Raw genomic sequence first — 20,000 nt, 5'->3', positions numbered from 1 at the left:
ATCTGCGGGCCAACGACGACGCGGCCCGCCACCACCGGGACCCGAAACTTCCACGGCCCTTGGCTTCTTCTCGTTCTACGATTCGTCTACCACGCGTACCACCTTTGTCACCGTTCACGCGCGAACAATGTATCGCGGAACGGTAAATCGACCGACGAATTTTGCTGCGAAACCGCGACGGGGACGCTGCCGAACGCACGACAAAGATACTCTCCGGTTCGCTATTAATAGACGGGCCTTCTCCTGCCGTCGGTTATTTTCAAGTCCACTCTCTCGGCTGTCTGCGCGCCGCTGTCCGAAATCAAAACAGAGAAATACGGGTTCACGCGGCCGCGCGCGTCTTTCAACCACCGGGAATCGGTGTTTCGTCGAGCGCGTACGCCGGAAGCCTCGATTCAACGGTTCAAGGGTCGACACGCTACGTTATCGTACAAAATATTTATTCTTTTTCAGCGAACGGACGTTTTTATCGTCGTTTATAGATGCTCGATGCGTTCAATCGAAGAACATAGTTTTCTCCGAGAGAGTTCTCCATACTTTTTTTTCAGATTTATTACAAGCGTTCGACTCATTTCTATCGTTAACGTACACGGGACATTTTGCTGGATATTATCACCAGAGAGTATATATACACGTGTGCGTTCACGTTGCGAATAATGGAGGAGAAAAAGATGACACGGTTAAATCGAGTTTTTTCAATTTTCTATTTTATACTTTAACGACGTCAAAATTGAGTGCTTTTTATTGTATTAACACTGCACTTATAAGTGCACTTACAACGTTGGATTTTTTGTATAATTTTAGAAGGTTTGTTCGATTTTTTGAGCAGGAACACTCAGGGTGACGATTAATGGATCCTTTGCCCTGTGCTCTTCTTGCTTCGATTCGTGACATCGATTTCGTATTCACGGTTCTTTCGTGTACGTAACAAGTCAAAAGAAAGAAATAGGTATGAAAGAATCTCAAGAATAGTTTCTCTAGCGACACTGGTACCCACGCGAGTGTTACGATTCGTTGCTTCAAATTTGAATCCAATTATCATGATCGTGAAACGAACGATATAGAAATATTAGTTTCTTCCAATAGATGGAGTTACAATAGCATACACTGTCTGCCAAAAGTTTGGGACCATCGCGCAAGATGAATATTGAACGTTACTTGTTTTATTATTTAAGACATTTTTCTTTATTTTGGCAAGGATATTCAAGGTGGAAAGAAAAAAGAGCTTGTAACTTTTAGGACGGATAGAACTTCCCAAATGGAGCAAAAATGGATAGAAATTCTAATATTTACAATCTTACGGACAGTTTTCTATTTTTGTTTAAGTAAGTGACTTTCTCGTTTCAGGAGCTGTTTTACCGTATAGAAACAATGGATTATTTGTCTTTTCATTCTACGTCCGTATCTTGACACAGGATTATCTTACTACGAGACGTTGCATCGCAATAGAAATGTTTTCACACGTTTCGGTGATGGAAAAGCTCCCGAAACAAGCAGTTACTTACTTAAATGGAAACAAAAAACTGTATTAATTTTTCGATCCATGTTTATTATAACTTCTTTGCTCCGTTTGGCGAGTACTATCTACCTTCAAATTTACGAACCATTTTCTCTTTTCACTCTGTACATAGCCCACGTAAGAATCGAGGCTGTATAATAATTTTCTGCCCATGTTTCCTTGAACAGCCTTTTCGTCGAAGTATCCTCCTTTGGACATCTTTTTATCGTTGAAATCATTTTAGGAATCCTTTGAATTAATTTTCCGATCTTGTAACCGATAACGTTCTTCCAACGTTCGTTTAGCAGCTTTCACGAGTATTCTTTTGACGGTGGTAATTCCCAATCGTCGAATATATGCTTTTGAGAGGATTAACCGCTCACACTGATATTTATGAACAAAACGAAGAATACACGAACAGGGAACGGTAACAAAATAATCCGCTCTGCAGATTTCTAGACGCGGATTAAAATAACGGTTGGAATTATCTGTCGGTGATTATGTTATAGATGATAAAAAAAGATAAGGAAGTTCCACACTTTTGGCAGTGTACACCCGAATGTGTCACAGACACTGTTCATCTTGAATATTCTTATTTATTTTTTGGTATCTTTGAATTCGTGAAAGTTGTTTAGTTTTCGAGCTTTCTTTCGTTAAATTGTACACTCAAAGTCTTCTGATCAAAAATATCTTATATATACGAAACTCGTGTTTGAACTTCATAGTACAACGAAAGGGCTGAGGAAATGCAGGAACATCGATGGTACCAGTAATTTTCAAGGTTTGGAAATAGCAATTTTGACGTAGATGATCGCGAACGCTTATGGTCAATTTTGTTAGAACGATAACAACCGTATTTTGGATAACGTGCCACAGAATCCTTACATCGACTTAGAAGATGTGGTGTGTGATTCAAAAATCTCAAGAAACGGTAACTTGTGATCACTTAAGAAAATTGGGAACAGAGATGAGTTTACTGCAACGAATCGGTGTGCGCTTTACTTTTAAATAAGAACTGACCTGTTTTTAAAGAATTTACAACAACGGGGAACGAAAATTGGATTCGGTATGAAAATTCGAAGCGAGAAAGTAATTGGTCTCGACGTGGTGTGAGTCCAACTACCACCGCAAGAACAGGTCTATCCCCTAAGTAGGTACTATTGAGCATTTGTTAGGATTATCGAGTACTTTTTCACGAATTTCTTCGAAACGACATCGATTCTGGAAAATACTGCAGCTAACTTGATAAATTGCAGGATACTCTCGTACAATAGATGCTTTGTAACAAAGTACGTGAATGCTTAAAAAACAAGGCGCAGCTGAAAAGGCTGTTATTAAAACCTAACCTCAATGCTACGAATATAAGCACGGAACAATGTTGGTACAACGACATCGACAATCGTATCTGTTTCGAATTTTCAAGTTTCTGTTTGTCCGATGCTTTGACCATTGACGACAAAAAACTTTCTAACGTGTTCTTAATTAATGAAACATTACCAGTAGCGTCGTTTAATTAATTTCAGCATGTAACGTGCTCGTTTCTTTTCGAAACTCACAGACCGGTGATGCTCTTCAAAGGACCACAGCTTGAGAAACACTGGCTCGGATTATGAAATCACGGCTATTCGGGTGTTTGTAAGTGTATGTGCGCCCGTCGTTGTATTTGTTATTCTTGATCAAAGGGATCGTGAAAAATCGCATAAGCGAGAAATTGTTTCGTCGAGTCGCGTTTCAGAAGTTAGTTGTTTTTATCGAGTGAACGCAAAGACAGAGGTTGCTGATACCGTAGCTAGTAACATAAATTTCGCCCGACGGAAATATTTAATAGACTGCGCGTTAGATTTACGTCCAAATAGCTTAAAGCGTCCGATTTACATCGTTGTGGAGATTTGTACCGCAGTATGCGCAAACACCGCTCGCCCACGGTATTATTTTGGGATTTGACTAATCCCGTGTGAGGGCATGGACCAGCGAAGTAATGACCAGCATCTCGTTACGGGTTAGACCATACTGTTGGCGACACTTATTCACCAGCGAATCAACGTCGTTTTGAAAACTGTCCAAAATACAACGTTCGATATCGAGGTCATATTCCGTGGTAATTTGATTGGAACGTTCGAGGCTTCGAATACAGGACTCGGTGATGGATAAATTGTGATCTTTGTGGTGCTCGGTGCGTGGTTTTTTTTGAATACTTTCTCGTGTAGGTATCTTCTTTGTTTATTGATTGAACTGGTGTTTAGATGGAGGGTATATGTTCCGTTTTGTTAAATATAGAGGAAAATTGAAAAATTTGAAAAATTGCTTGATTAATATTAAAGGTAAAGAGTAGCTGGCGTAATGGGTGTTTTTCTTCCACTTTGAAAAATAATCCAATAATGAGAAGGTAATTTATTATAATTTTCTACATCACATTGGCTCTTGTTTCAAAAACTTATTTTGAAAATTTGTAATGGCAGATATTTTAAATAACCCGCTCGCAGCGACTGACGTCGTGCTAGGTCTGAGAAGTTTTCTTCGAATCGACTACAAGTTTAACAAAATTTCTTTTTAACATTTTATCAGCTCTTCAAAGTTGAACCAATCTATATACTTCATATATGGATCACTCCGTATAAAATAATTCTCGCTTAGATGCACCGAAGTTACATCCGTCATTGTTATTTTTGATTTTTGATTAACTGGAATCAAATTTCACTTCTGAAAATTAAAAAATCTTCATTAATAAACTTTCATTTGCAAACGCATAAAAAGTACTAAATGTAAATTTTTGTCATTGGATGATTAATGGGCTATTAACCGCTGAACGCAAATAATCCGAGACTCGCTCGTTGTTGCTCTGTCTCGCTCACTCTCGGTATACTCTGCTCACTCTCCTTGTGAACGATACGTGCGAGCAGCGGTCTTTGTTCGAGGTAAAGAAAGCTCGGTGTCTATAAAAAAAGGTCCTACCCTCTACGAGTGTATCTAAACTGTCTGTTGACGTACAAGGGAGACTTATTGTACCAAACGTACAAAAAGTTGAAATTCATACTCGTTGAATTAAAATCGTTTCATAACTGCATCAATAATTTGTTTAATTCAACCTATAGGAACACAATGAAGAAAAAAAACGACATTAATTTATATTTAGTACCTCTTTATAAATGTGACAAAATATATTACACGAACGAATTTACAAGGAATACGTGAAGTGGATGGAAGCCCTTCGATAGCAAAAGGGCTCTTGGTAAACGGAGTTCGTTACAAATTCGATAGATGGCTTTCATGCATTGAGCATGAAATTTTCCGAAAATAACGCTCAGTCTGATTTTCCGCGATATTTACTATCGCGGTTCCTAAAAATAAACGAAACGTCAGGCTCGATTTTCGCGCGTTAAACGACACCGTTCGTTCTAAATAAACCTCCGGTTAGAAACGCTTTCGTTGCCACGACCTCTGCACTTTTAAGCTCGATTTCAACTAACGCTCTCGAAGATGCGACGCTCAGTCACGGTCACGCCACACTAGCGCCATATTCGTGATCACGAGACTTATACGGAGGTACGGAGAATACTTGCGAGCGATAATTGCGGTCATTCATTTTTTCGTGAGTAAATTTCTATTGGGTTGTAATAAATAATTCGTAGAATATCGCCAAACACGACATATGAGTTTCAAGCAAACCAAATCGTAAACCGTTTGTAGGGAACATTAGAAAAGCTAAACGTGTTCAATTTCCAGTATTTTTTTTTATCGTTTAGTTTCAAGCAAACCAAATCGTAAACCGTTTCTAGGCAACATTGGAAAAGCTAAACGTGTTCAATTTCCAGTATTTTTTTTTAATGTTTAGTTCTCGACCGATCTTCCACCCTCCAATGTTTTCTTATCCCTAACGATTTTCTCTTGCTTGGAACACCAAGCTTAAAGCAATTACTTTCTAGCTTTCGTACAGTTACCACCGTACTTTCGACAAATACGTTAAAACGTACAGTTTTTCAATAAACCATTGAGCATCATAAAGTATCATTGTAATGAATTTTCCTCGCGGACGTACATCAATTTCAACGTGGCTCTATTACATCAATTTATAGCAGAGACAGTGTATTTGCATCATAGCACGGTAGATTATAGTGTATCGAATGGATTTGTTATCCGAAATGATTCTCAACAATTCCATTTTCACGATACTAATGCTGTTAATTATTAATTTATGCGATACAAAATCCTGACCAACAGTGAAATAACCATTACTATCAATGGTAAATATTGTAACCGAATGACGTTTGTAACTTCGATAATTAACAGTCGGCCATTTCTATTTACCGACATATTCAATGAAACATTGATAGAACATAAAATATTATAATGTGTACAACATTATTTTTCCTCTTTTGAGGAGCGGTTGTTTTGACGTGTCGTTGACACAAGACATGTTGTGAAACATTTTCACAAACATACGTCCTCTTTAAATCCACTTCAGACATTGTATACCTCGGTTTCGTTCGATCGAAATTGGCCAACTTCTCGCTATGATAGACCCTTGCTCTTCCTCTTGAGTTTCGAGACACGACTTGTAAAGTCTTCTCCAACGGAACCGTGGCCTTGTCTTCCGCGACGAAACACCCTCTTCTCGAGCTAAGACCAACAGAGCGATTTTCGTAGAAGCTCGTACGCCTTCTTCTCGTTTCATTAATTTTTAACAATTAAATATTCCCTACTAAGTTCCAGCTTAATTCTAAATTCGGTTTTTTAACACTTCGAATAATGTCCCTTCAGCCATGGTATTAACGGATGTACGTACGTCGCAGGCTAAAATTCACGGTGAAAATTGGCTCGCGGAGATTCTATAACTCGAAATAAAACATTCTGAATAAAGTTAATGTCGAATAATGTCGAAAATAAAGAATAATGCAACTGCATCGATGGTTTTGTTTTCGGGAGAAAAATGCATTCGAAAATTAATCCGGTATGTGTGCACTTAACTGTATTTGTCCACATCGTGATAAAAAATTCGCGGTGAAAACGGAGTCAGGGAAATTCAATGACTCGAAACAAGGGAGAAATATGCGATAAAAAAAGTTTCGAATGCATTTCTCTCTAAAAATGCGAAACCTACGATGCAATTTTAATGTTCGATTATTTTCGTTTTATTTCGAGCCATAGACTCTACTTGCACTACGAATGCAAGTTTCATTTGGTCCACGGTGTATCACCCACACGAATGGTTAAACGCGGAATAAAAAGATCCCATCTTCAACTTCCGATCTGGTCTGTTCTCCTCACCCTGAATGTCTTTCTGTTGAGCGGGATTTGCGAAAATTTTTTCGGTGTTAACGTAGCTCTCCGCGCTAGGCACGCGCCCGCGCGCGACTATTTGGAAATTAACCGAGCGAGTATTTTTAATTACATCTGCCCCGCGAAGAAAGTCGACGACGAGAGGGAGCCAACCACCAGACTTCAACCACATCGCCCGAGTACGTTTCCACGAGAGTTACGTCGGCGGGTATCTCGAAAGGCAAAGCCCGTTTCTATAAACACTCGCGCGCGCAGCACGAAGCGAGCCCGTGCTCGCGCGGCGGAGTATTTACGCTCGACGCGAACCTCGATGATGCACAATAGCGTCTAAATCGCTTCCTAAAGAGATTCGCGAGGAGGGACAAGGTTCTAAAGAAGCGTCGGGTGTTTCTGTGCTTTATTTAATTACTCGTCGGCATTCAAAGTCGTTTTGCCTGGATACGTTGCCACACTCCGTTAAAGGGTTTCATTTAAACGAACCACGAGCCCCACGGTTTTTCTCAACGCCTTCAAAGGGGGCCGACCGTTGAACAACCCCGGTTGCACACCGGGAGTCGGCATTATTCCGGTTCGTCCGTGTTCGCATCTCCGTGGAGCTTTTAAATTGGCCCGCGGAGGGTTTCTTCTCATCCACCTGCTCTTTCTCTTCGTCTCTCTCGACCCGTATCGTTCATGGTGATCGATAACAATGACGCGCTGTTTGCCCGAGAGCTTCTGGTCTTATCGCTGATGGAATTGTGTTAAACTGCAGTAGCAAAAATGAGTAAAGGGTAAACAGCCTTGCAATGGCTGGAGACTTCCGTATACGTTCACGATGATACGATAAAAGACGAGAGGACTTGTTATTTTCAGATGGCTACTAGGGCTAGATGTATTCGGTTCGTGATCTTCGATCAATGGCTAAGTGGTTTAGGTAAACGTTTATGGTACTATCTCTGGTGGAATCGTGTCAAAGTTCAAAAATGACCCAAGAATAAAACATTCTTGCTGCTGAAATCCGGAGTCAAAGATCTTTCTTGCTCGTTCTTGATAATTCGATTGTGACGAGAGATCTAATTATACTAAGTCAAACATTTTTGATAAAGGTTACCAGGGTGTAGATATATTTAGTTCGCGATCTTCGATCAATGATGGTGTGGCGGTACTTTCCACACTTGCCACCAGAGGGAAACTAAGCGCCGACAAGTGCCCGTACCTGCTCTCATCGGTATGTATACGATCCTTTACCGATCTCCCAATTTCCAGCGTATAAGGCACGACCTGCAGAGTGCCTTACCGATGAGTCCACTAGCAGACTCGTGATGAAACGCTCTCCTTTTTTTTCTACTTATCTCCTATCTTCGCTACATTTTCAGCGCTCCAAAGTGGTAAAGGTTAAGTGGCCTACCATGAGCGCTACGCGCGGAACTCTTCGTTCACGTCCATCGAGAGTATCGTGCCGCCATATTGGTAAGTTGTATTACCGATATTTAAACGATAATTTATCTTACTGAGTGTAAACTCGATGGCCAAGTGTTATATACGAATTTAAAGCTTCCTTCTTCACAATCGTTTATTAATTCTCTGTAACAATACTTTTATTTTATAGGAAAGATTGCGATGCTTCAAATCGACCGAAATCAACATCTTCGACACCTGTTTGAAACATTTGTACCGTCTACGTGGAATGCTTCACGAACGAGACGAGGTTTAATAGGTGATATGCGTATTTTTGATAAATAAATTTGAAACAGTATCCCTTAAAGATTGATACGAGTTTCCCTATTTCTATAAAACCTCTACGAAAACTCTTACGATAAAAATTACACAGTCTACGTGGAATGCTTCACGAAAGAGACGAGGTTTAATAGGTGATACGCGCATTTTTGACAAACAAATTTTTAACAGTACCCCTTAAAGATTGATACGAGTTTCCCTATTTCTATAAAACCTCTAGAAAAACTCTCACGATAAAAATTACACAGTCTTTCGTACTTCATAAATTCCAAAAATGTTCGTACCGAAAGACCGAAAGCTGTGAAAATAAATTGTCCGAGCCAGTACGCCTCATAGTTCCTTCCATGGCTCTTCTTTTTAGCTACTTGGGATACTTCGATATGAAACTGCTCGAGTATCATTGATACCGGAGTATCGGTCCCATTGCTAAGTGTATATGTCTCTGATACACCCCCATTTAAACCCTCTACCCAACGTCCCCGTAAAAATTATCATCCGTTCTCGATTTCGTTCGATTATAGCGTGCAATGAAACGGCGAGTAGCGAGCGACGTCGCCAAATAAAGTCTCGGAAAGGGCGTCCTCGAGTGTTCCACGCTCAAACAGAGAAACGAGGCAGACAGTTAGTGTACGTTCACGTTCGAATGACGCCACGACGGACTCGTGTGAGTGGTCTTAGCTCACTTTTATTGTCGGAAGCCGAACTGGAGCGCAAGAGTCTACCCCGTGGACCCTGTTCTCGCTCTCCAACCCCGTTCTCCCGTTCGGGAGTTTATTTCGCGAATCCACCCACCGCCCCGGCTTGGCTCGAACCCTGTTCCACGCTACGTACCAGCGCCATATCGCGTCCTGAATACAAATCGCGATGTTTCCTTTCGCGAGTTCCCGAAGACTTTTAGAATGCGATCATTACCATTAATGAAGAAGTCAACGTTGCATCGTCGCTTCTTGCTTCCCTTTCCCCTCCATCTTGCTCGATCTTGCCAGCGTGAACGTAGCCACGAAGCTTTTCGATTTTCGGCCTATCATTGACTCCTCGTCGTCTTTATTTACTGTTAGGGACGGGCCTTCGTGAGTCTCAGCCGCGAGTTTCCAAGCAAATCGAAATTGTGGAGTTTCGTTGCGAATATTTTGAAAATGTAGAATATTTCGAATTCGTAGTTTCGTTTCTGATCTTTGAAAAGTTCTACGCTCGAATATTTTCTTTTAGTTTATTTTGTTTTATGTGATATTATAGAATAATTTTCATTCAATGTAGACTTTATATCTTCTCTGTACCATCTATACCTTCGATTTGCGACGAACTTTCGAGAATGTTGCTCGCAAGTTTTTAAGTAAGTCGAGATTATAAAATTTTATTGAGAATATCTTGGAAATGTTAAAAGTATCGTTTTCGATCCTCGAAAAGTTCTAGGCTCGAATATTTTCTTTTAGTTTATTTTGTTTTATGTGATATTATAGAATAATTTTCATTCAATGTAGACTTTATACCTTCTATATACCATCTATACCTTCGATTTGCGACGAACTTTCGAGAATGTTGCTAGTAAGTTTTTAAGTAAGTCGAGATTATAAAATTTTATTGAGAATACCTTGGAAATGTTAAAAGTATCGTTTTCGATCCTCGAAAAGTTGCAAGCTCGAAACGTATAATTTACAAGGTGTAAGAATTTAAGATTTGTACGAAAAATATTTTCTTTTAATTCCATGTTTTGTACAGAATACTTTCTACCGTGGAGAACACTCGTTCGGATGGAATAGAAATTGCTATTATGCGAAAAAAGTTTTCAGCCAGTTGCGATAACAGCGAGTATTTGGTATTAAAATAATGTGCTTCGGTTTGTCGAAGATATGGGATGCCAAGTAGTATGCTGCGGAGCGAAATTTTGTCGTAAATAAAATTTTAAACGCGACTCGAAATTTCAGCCAAACGTATAGTATGAATTCAGTTTTGGAACGAATTAGAATTAACACGATATTTGAAAAATTCATTTTGTAATGGCAAAATAGGGACCAAAAATTATAGAAAAAATCATGGCATTTAATTTTTAATGCCACCATTTCTTTAATACCACCGGGTCATTATTGATAACTCGTGTATTATTGGAGTAAATCACATAAAACAATTCATAGAACGTCTTCGCGAGTATATTAGAAAATTTAAACACTTTTGGTCTAATATATCGTCTAGCTTGCTTTAAAAAAAAAATTCCTAAAGATTACCAATTTCACGACCCGTGACACGAGGAACTTTCTTAAGGGACTCTTTTTAACTCAAGATATTGAAAAAAGAATCGATTTTTTTTATTCTCTGCACGTCTTCGAAGTTTTGGGCGTTAAAGGTACGTTTCCAAATGATCGGATTGAAGTTTAAAAAATTGACGAAATTACGGCAATTGGAAGGTAATGTGCAGATCAAAATCAAAATGCTGGTTGCACACGTAAGAGCTCGCTCGAAGTTTTAACATAAAGATAACTCAATTTATCTCTTACCATCCTTATTTGCATTTAGCAAAGGTCACGGTACGATTGAACTAATCACCGAACATCGTCGGTAAACTTTATCCAAAAATATAATATATACATACAGTTACTCGCGCGAATGGAACTCGAGATTCCCGACTTTATCCTCATATTTCTCAAAAAAGATTCTTCCTTTTCGATGTAATTCTTTTCAAAAAGTTATTTCACTCTTCCCCCATGAAATTAAACTTTTTTTACCCATTATAATTCCAGTGGCAGTGGTTACACTCGTACATGCCGGGAAACAATGGAATCTTTTAAAATTAAAAATGATGAATAGAATTTAAAAAATTTCTTACACCAGAGATGAACAAATTCTTCGTTACACCGATTCTCCACCATCGGTATATTTCTTCGCTGAATCGATACGTGTGTATTTCTCTACATCGAAAGATCGCGGTGTCTTCTCGACGAGCGCGTAAAAGTGGAAAGTTTGAGAAAGTTGTCGACGTGGAAAAAAATATTCTTAAAAAAAAAATGCCTCACCGTGAACTGTTCGTAGAGTTCGAAGAGGTCCGTTCGAATCCCATTCGACAACCTTCGTCCACACCCATGTCGGTGGATCTCTTCTTTCCGTGTAACTCACGGACCTCTATAGCTCTAGCACTCGCTCTCGAGCGGTAGGGCGAAGTTTCGTGGCCGATCGTAATGCACGATTATTCCCTCCGGTATCGAGCCACCGTTGCGGGTATATCCGCGATTTACAATTTTTATGCCAGATTCCCCAGCAGAGCGCTACAAGTCGCGCACGCCGCCAGGCTCCGAGTGTCGTTGAACTTTCGAAAGGTCGTGGCTGCGGCGCCGTGCCATTGCTTAAAATTTAGTTACTCCTGTTGGAACCGGCCGATGTTTTATTCAGCTACGCGCAGGCCCGTTCCTCCCCTCGTCTCGCCCGGTCCATTCCGTCCGCACTTGCAGGGACAGGATATAAATTAATCGTGATCCGGGACAATTTTTCCCTCCATCTTCTCCATCTCCTCCACCCACTGTCGGACCAAAAAGTTTTCCGGTATGTAAAACGGGATGTCGATCGCGGAACGACGCCGCTTCATTTAGACGGGGATCCTTCTTTTGGGATCTTAAATTGAAATTAAAAGCCCAGAATGTGGCTCTCGACGTACACCGTGAGCGTTTTGTCCCGTGTTCGGTGACCGGGCTGTCCGTGCGAGAACACTGATAACGCATCGTCCCGTATTATCCACGGAGGTGTGCAAATTATTCCACTCGACGCGATGTTTCCGTGTGTATGTTGGTCCACTGTTCGTATATGAGGAAATCGTGGTTAAACGGTACCGTTCTCGTTCATTAACGCGTACACGGTTCCCTGATCGTTGAAGCTTTTTCGAATGTACGTTGGGTGATCATATTATTACGAACACTTTGAAATTACTAGTTATTCGAAGTTTGGTCGAGAATGGAATCGAAGATGTTCTTGAAACGATACTTTGGTTTTCTAAAAATGTATCAGTATATTCGTAACGACATCTTACAATTATTTTAAAGCGTTTACATTAAATATATATATATTTTTATTTATTTATTTATTGCAGATGGATGCAGAGGGTGTGATCAAATATTCATACGATACATGTACAATACTTACGTGTGCAATAAACATCAACTGATTGAGAAAGATATATTCATTTGACATCACGGCCCGGAAAAAGTGTCAAAATTATAAATGAAAAAGTCCAATTCCATTCTTGACCAAACTTCAGGTAGGTAGTAGTTTTAGTGTTCATAATAATTTGACTCCTACTAAATATCGCGAGGGATAATGACGAGTGTTGTTCGAGAAGGTGTATTTATTGTTACGATGATTGATTAAACTTGATAAAGATTTGTGCAGAATTGGTGATATTTTGTATGAAAGTTGAGCTCCAACGTGTCTCTGAACGAAGCTCAGCGATATCAAACTTAAATCGTGCCAAGAATAAAAATTCGGTTTAAAATACTTGCACAAACGAAGATAGACTAACGGAACTAACCGGAGACGTATGAAAAATTAATTCTCCCAAAGATGGAAACTCAGTTCGAAATACTCGTACAAATTGAAAATGTCACGGGTCACTTGTGCGTTCGGTAAACAATAGAAGTGTTTGGTGGTTGGTCGTACTTCAAAGTTTACGGTACTCGCAAAGTATTTCACGGTTGACATCTAAGAGTATTCGAGTGTGCTCGAACTCCCAGGATATTTTAAAGTGTGTCGTTCGTTGGCAGTAGCGATTCAGTCAAAACGCAAGGTTATTCCGATCTTTTTTCATGAAACTCGGCTCGACCTGGTTTTAAGTGGAGGCACGTTAAGGCCAATGAAAATTGGGGCGGTTTCCTCGTTATGTAACGCCAACAAGTCCAAGTGCAATCGTCCTGTAAGAAGACTGCAAAGGGACGTTGCGCGGAAAGCTCTTTGTTCGAGGAAACCGTTTTGTGACGTTGCCATAATTCTTTCGTCCTACGGTGTGTCAAGTGGCGTTGAGAGTGGTACGACTGGACTCGTTCTCGGAGAAAGTTAGTCGATATTTTTCAACTGTACTCGAGTCCTTGAAAATATGGACCGATTCTGAATGTTAGAACGACGGTCCTAAAAACGACACAGTTCTCGTCGACGTAGGATGTAAACCCAGTCATATGACTTTAACACTTACAAAGGGAATATCGATATAAATTTTTACTGATTTTAAATTAGACAGAGTTATACGTTAGAGTGTATGACAATCGTAACGAGAATTTAAAACATTAACGTAAAGTTTGGAAAAAACTATTTAGCCAGATATACTAGAATAATAGAGCTTGGTAGTCAAACAATGGTAACTGTGACACAAAGAGTAGTAAGCGTAAGAATTTGGGTGAAATTCGTCGTAAAAATAATAATAATATAAGTGTTTAGTATTATGCATCACGAACGTCTTGTGTTAAAATATTACCAGACTTCTATGCTTTTTGTTTGTCACAGTTACTGTCGGTTAGGATACTCTATGACTCGAGTATATCCGACTAAGCGGTTTTTCCATCTGACGAACGGTAACTATGACGCAGTGCAAGCGACATAAATGTATATTAGACCAGGAATATCTTGCGCTAAAATATTACTAATCTTTGATTCTCTTAAACTTGATGCTTTCTCTTTTTATAATTAATTGGTTACCTACGACTACAATTCCGATTACGATCATCATAGACGTGAATCTATAAATGTGTCAAATTTCATTAAAATTGGTGAAAATCGGTATATAGATATTCTCTTTGTTAGCGTACCACAAATTAGTCGTTCTGAGAACAAGAATTCAATTCAAGTACAGACGAAGATGCTGAGACTCCTCAGAAGAACCAACCTGGGCGATACAAAAAGATTAATCGTTTCAAAGATGGAAACTCGGTTTGAAACATTTTTAAAAATGATTCTTCACGGGTCCAAGCCGATTCTAGACACAATGGTACGATAGAAATAACCTTATCGTTGGTTTTTGCAGTGGAAACTCAGTTTGAAATATTTCTAAAAATGATTCTTCACAGTTTCGAACCGGCCCTGGACATTCTAGCTCGATAGAAATGATTTTAACATTGGCTTCTTCAATAGGAATTCAATTCAAAATATTTCTACATACAATTCTTCTTCAAACCGACCCTAGACACATTAACTGGATAGAAACGATCTTAACGTTAGCTTCTCGGAAAGCTCAACACGAAATACTTGCAAAAATGAACCGTGTCGGATCTGAAACAACTTTAAATACATGTAGAACGGTTCGCGTTGGTTTCTCGAGATCGATTTTCACGCATTGGGAATATAAACTTTGTGCCGTTCAGAAAATTAATTTTTCACATTTGTTCGGGGGAACGTGTACTTATGTTGCGGCACGCAAAAATCGGCGCAGTCCGTCGAGCCCTACGTTTTATGGCGGGATTAGTGCGGGTGCCGAGCATGTCATCGGCGCACGTGCTATCCACCGTCAACTAACTACCCTACCTGGGTTCTTGGAAGGCTGCTAAGCAGCTGCAGGTAATTAAGGCGACTTTCGCCGTTTTCTGATTTTTAGTAATTTTGACTTCCAAGAACCCACGGTTTAAACTAACAATCCCACTCCTGGGATCCCTTTCCTGCACCTCCGCTGTCCACCTCCAAATTTCCTCGACCAATCACATCCTGAGCCGAGTGTATAAAACGGAGGGCAGTGACGCGAAAAGGGGCATTACACACTTGAACATTACACCATTACACTATTACAAGTTACAAGACTCTTACAAGTTTGCCACAAGTCACTTGATACCGTAACACTCGTACACTTCGCTTACACAAGTCAGACTTGAAATACAAGTTCGCCAACAAGTCAGGCACTCCAACTCAAAGCTTGAATTACAACTGTGCCAACAAGTTAGAACAACAATCTTCACCATCATTGTACAAATATATTATTGTTGAACCACATCGACAATAGTGCATTTTTTAATCACCAACCATCTCGAGACCTCTAACGAGCTGTCGAGAAGCGCGGACGACGAGAAGCTCCAACATCAACACCTCCCGTCGTCCAAGGCGCAACACTTAAATACAGTAGTCTAGGTTACCAGCTCGTCGCTATCACGAGGTACAGAAGTCGCGAACGGATATTTCAAGTTCCGATCGATCTTCCCGAGAAGCGTTACGTCGGAGGAAGCGGCGTTTCCTCGAGCGTACAGCTTGGGAACCGCGAAAGGGAAGCCACGTAACCTGCACGATCTGTTCATCTTAGCTCGAGAACAGAAGGACCTGCGATACGCGGGGGAAAGTACTTCTTAGACGGACTTCGACTTGCGCTTGGGTCTCGAACCCTTTGGCTATCTCCTTAGTTACAGCGTTGTTCCGTACGTGAGCAAGATAGTTAGATTGTCTTCCCGAAGTTACCTACCGCACGCGAGATTAGACCTCCGCTTCCCTCCGTGTCCATACGTAACGCAAGCTGCGAGAAACCAAGCTCCTGCAATATCCGCAGCCGCTCGCTGACGAATACACGCGAGCGTGTCAAGCGCGCGGTATCTGGCTCACGGCGCGCGGATTTGCGAAACGATCGCCGATACGCACCCGCCGAATTGCGTTCAAGCCGCAAAATTTGTATTGTCGCGACGCCCGCGAAGTAAATTACGAAACGAACGACGCGTTCGTTCCACGAAAATTCGATTTCTCCGCCGTTAATGTTGTCACATTCCGGCCGCGCTTATCACCAATTACCCCGATAATCGTAAAATTGAGAACACAATGGCGGCTTAACCGCCACGCGGATCGACGTTACTTTAAATCGAAATTATCGGTAATCGTCTTCGAAAGATCGTTTGAAAAATGAGTACACCTTCTTCGGAATCTTTTCGCATCTTCGCATCACTTCTTGCATTTTTTCTTCAGTTGTTCCCTTCAATAAATATCAGCGATGAATTTTTCGTCGAGTATACATACTGGTCTCATCGAGGATCGTTGAATTTGTCGAAAAGTTTCTTTTCGTTTCCCGTCGATAACGCTCCCATTTTTTAGGATCGTTTAACCACCTTGAACTTGCGCGATTTTTCATCCTACGACTCGCGTCGGTTCTCGCGTTCAACTATCCTGAACTCGCGCGATTTTTCATTGTACAACGATTCGCGTTCGTTTCTCGTGATCGATTTTCATGCATTGGGAGTATAAACTTTGTACCGTTCAGTTACGCGAAATTAATTCTTGACATTTGTTCGGGGAACGTGTACTTATTTTTCGAACGGTCCTTCGTAAAGTGTTATGAATCATTTCGGTTCCAAATTTCCGTGGATTGATTAAAAACGAAGTACGGTAAGCGCGAGATCGTAGAAACGAAAATCAATTATCGCACGATGAGAAAATTTCGGTTTCGATCTATATTCGTTGGGCAACTGTAAGAAAATTAAATACTTTAAACATTTTTATCGCGTCTGTATGGAGTCAATTTGAAGTTTCTCGGAAATTTCGCGAGGAATTGTTCATTCTGCGATCAGGTGTATTCTGTAGGATTTGGATTTTTCGATAGTTAATTCGTTGTGACACTTAAGGGATGCGATTGAAAAACTTTTCATTCGATTACACTCTGTAATTCATCTACCAATTTTCTGGTCTTCGATCAGTTGTTTATGAACGTTCGTTAATCGCTCGAAAGACAATGGTAAGGAACACTCGTGTCTATTGTATTTAATAAAATGACACATGTGATAAACTGTCTAATTTCTCGACTATTCTCTTGTAATAACATTTTTCTTGATCATTCATCAACGATGAATATGATATTCCGTGTTTCATCGAACACGAACAACCAGAAACGCGAGAAACTGTAGTAGAAAATTGTATTCGAAAATTTCAAATAAGAAGAGCAGTTCAAAATTTTCTTTTTCGCAGAGACAGAACTTACCCTGCACAAATTTTCCTGTTCGTTAAATAATGAAAATAATTTCTTAAATTTGTTCACCCTTACACAATCGATCTCTTTGCAACGATTCGACTGAAATCGATCGACGCGTCGTCCCGGTGCACCCACTTTTCCATCTTTCGTCCCTTCGCACGAATAATCAGATTTAGTAATATAATAACCCCTACAAGCGTAAAAAAAGCCTACGCGTAACGAATGCTCTATACGTTAATAATGCAACGCTATGGCGGACGAACGAGCTCTATTCCTTCTATCGAATAATGTAGCGAATTTTATCAATACACGGTGAACACAGATACTCACGAATACGCGTTACACGGGCGAGTAAATAATTCAAATAATTCACGTCGCCGGTGAAAATGTTCTCAAGTGTGAACGCAAGTACAAATTTTGGGCTTACCCCGGTAACGTATCAGATTCTGGCTAATTCCGGGACTGTTTAAATCCCCTCCCCATTGAATCGGATACTCCGATCGGGTATGAAATTGATTTCCAGTAAATCTTCCTCTTCAATTTCACAACACGCTTTAATGCGCTTTGCGTTCCACGCCGCGGATTGGTCGTAGTCTTTCGAACGCATTAACTGGAACGCGAGCGATCAACAGAAGGACGGATGGTCATTTATCAGAAACAGTAGTAAATCGATTCCGATAATCGTCGAGGAGCGCGCACGAGGTGGGGAACGGTGCAAGGGGTTGAGCAAACCGGTACGAGAGGGAGAGGTAGCGAGCGTAATCGCGCTTATCGTTGTTGTTTGTTCTATTTACCGATGAAAACAGGCCGGCTGCCTATTATTCCATCGTTTGTTACCGAACGGTGATACTCGACATGTCACGGATAATAATCGGGCCGAAAAGCGCGCTACAACCTATTACGTTGGCACACCGACATTTCGCGTCTGCAACGCAGAGCTATTCGATTCGCAAATATTCGTCTGTCCTCGAATTAATTGTTATCCGAACGCTTGTTGAAATCCGCCATCCTCCCCTCGTACGCGTCCTCCACTCGTTTCTCCGAATCTGTAATGAAACAAAATTTATGTCATCGCCAGTACTCGTTTCTTTTTTTCGCGAAACGAACGTCGTCACGTCGTCACGGTTTTATCAGCAGCGTCGATTCATTTATCGTACATTAATTAGCGTGAACGTTAAACGAACGATGGAACCGTGCACGGTGTTTCGTTTAGTCGAAGGTTAACAATTCGAATAATTTCTGTTCATTTTAACGTGCTTAAGCGGAAAGCAGCCGCGCTAATAACGTATCGGTACAGATCGGTGCGGTGTATAGGGTGATTTTGAATTGTTAATCTCGTAGATCGGTCCGATCGTTAAATCCAAATCCGTCGAGGAGTTAAAAATTCGAGAGGCATTGATGCAGCGGTACACGCGTACACAATTCCATAAGCTTTCTGTGAAACGAGATAATTCGGTCTCGTATAAGCGATCATTTTACAGAACGAAAATCAATTGACCGCTCGAGGTCTTCATAGCGGGCATCCCCATCCCATCGTTCGATTATCCGTGTTATTTTATTTCGTGTTTCTTCGCGCGATTGGAAGCTAGCGAGAATCATGGCTGTACAAACAGAGTCTTGGTTGTTTGAAATATAGTAGGTTGTTCGATAAGTTTTGTCACTTTTTCCATTGTAAAAGAATACTATGACACTTCAACGTTTGAACAATTGTAAATATACGAAGGAATCGACAGATCAACACGAAACTTTGTACACGTTCATCGAACAGTAGTATTGTCTTTAGAAAAATAAAACGACGAACTTAATAGTTCCATTTCTTATCGAACGACAATACTTATTGAATCGAGTGTTCACGTTCTTTGACATTCTTGAAATTTAAAGTTGGAAAAATATTTATCGTAAAGTTTCGATTTATAATATTCTTCAGTGTATTCGAAAAGAAGTACTCTTTGAAATAAGATTACAACGACTGGTCTCACGGGTCTATAAAGGAAACTTTGAATTCCTTGTGTAATATAGTATACTCTCTTTCAAGACCGAGTTTTTCTTGAAACTCAAGGTCAAAAAAATATTTACCCTAAAGTTCCAACTTAATTTTCAAGATATTCAAAGATAAATGCTCTTTGAAATAAGCTTGGAGCAACTGGTCTCACAGGTATATAACAGAAAGAAACTTTGAATTCCTTGTGTAATATAGTATACCCTCTTTCAAGACCGAGTTTTTCTTGAAAAGGAAAGTTTTTCTTTGACTCAAGGTCAAAAAAATATTTACCCTAAAGTTCCAACTTAATTTTCAAGATGTTCAAAGATAAATGCTCTTTGAAATAAGTTTGGAGCAACTGGTCTCACAGGTATATAACAGAAAGAAACTTTGAATTCCTTGTGTAATATAGTATACCCTCTTTCAAGACCGAGTTTTTCTTGAAAAGGAAAGTTTTTCTTTGACTCAAGGTCAAAAAAATATTTACCCTAAAGTTCCAACTTAATTTTCAAGATGTTCAAAGATAAATGCTCTTTGAAATAAGTTTGGAGCAACTGGTCTCACGGGTACATAACAGAAGGAAATACAGTATACCCGGTTTCAAGATCAAATTTGCCCCACGTATTGAACAC

The 20,000-nt window shown here is 40.1% G+C and overlaps 1 protein-coding gene and 1 long non-coding RNA gene across 8 annotated transcripts in view; one reads left to right on the top strand and one right to left on the bottom strand.

The window, feature by feature from the left end:
- Positions 1–3,880: 3,880 nt before the first annotated feature.
- Positions 3,881–6,899, bottom strand: LOC143153348 (uncharacterized). 2 transcript variants are annotated; one of them, XR_012993775.1, is made up of 3 exons: positions 6,764–6,899; positions 5,972–6,115; positions 3,881–4,198 (listed from the first exon to the last, which is right to left on the bottom strand). It is a non-coding gene; the product is annotated as an uncharacterized LOC143153348 (long non-coding RNA). The 2 variants fall into 2 exon arrangements; XR_012993774.1 differs by lacking the exon at positions 6,764–6,899 and adding an exon at positions 6,597–6,722 and having other exon boundaries at positions 5,972–6,324.
- LOC143153346 (uncharacterized) overlaps positions 4,357–20,000 on the top strand; it is a 280,260-nt gene continuing 264,616 nt past the window's right edge. For 5 of the 6 annotated variants that reach the window (XM_076324423.1, XM_076324424.1, XM_076324425.1 and 2 more), the window contains exons 1-6: positions 4,357–5,087; positions 7,628–7,688; positions 7,861–7,982; positions 8,131–8,224; positions 8,364–8,471; positions 12,564–12,731. In XM_076324423.1, the coding sequence (XP_076180538.1) occupies positions 7,628–7,688; positions 7,861–7,982; positions 8,131–8,224; positions 8,364–8,471; positions 12,564–12,661 (483 nt within the window). In that variant the 5' untranslated portion in view covers positions 4,357–5,087 and the 3' untranslated portion in view covers positions 12,662–12,731. Of the gene's footprint in view, positions 5,088–6,609; positions 7,689–7,860; positions 7,983–8,130; positions 8,225–8,363; positions 8,472–12,563; positions 12,732–20,000 lie in introns of those variants that run through there. The other variant, XM_076324422.1, reaches the window with a different exon arrangement.

The sequence above is a fragment of the Ptiloglossa arizonensis genome, chromosome 12 (assembly GCF_051014685.1).
Source record: "Ptiloglossa arizonensis isolate GNS036 chromosome 12, iyPtiAriz1_principal, whole genome shotgun sequence".
NCBI lineage: Eukaryota > Metazoa > Arthropoda > Insecta > Hymenoptera > Colletidae > Ptiloglossa > Ptiloglossa arizonensis.
Note: the sequence above shows the minus strand (reverse complement) of the source record. Positions and strands in the feature narration are given on the sequence as shown.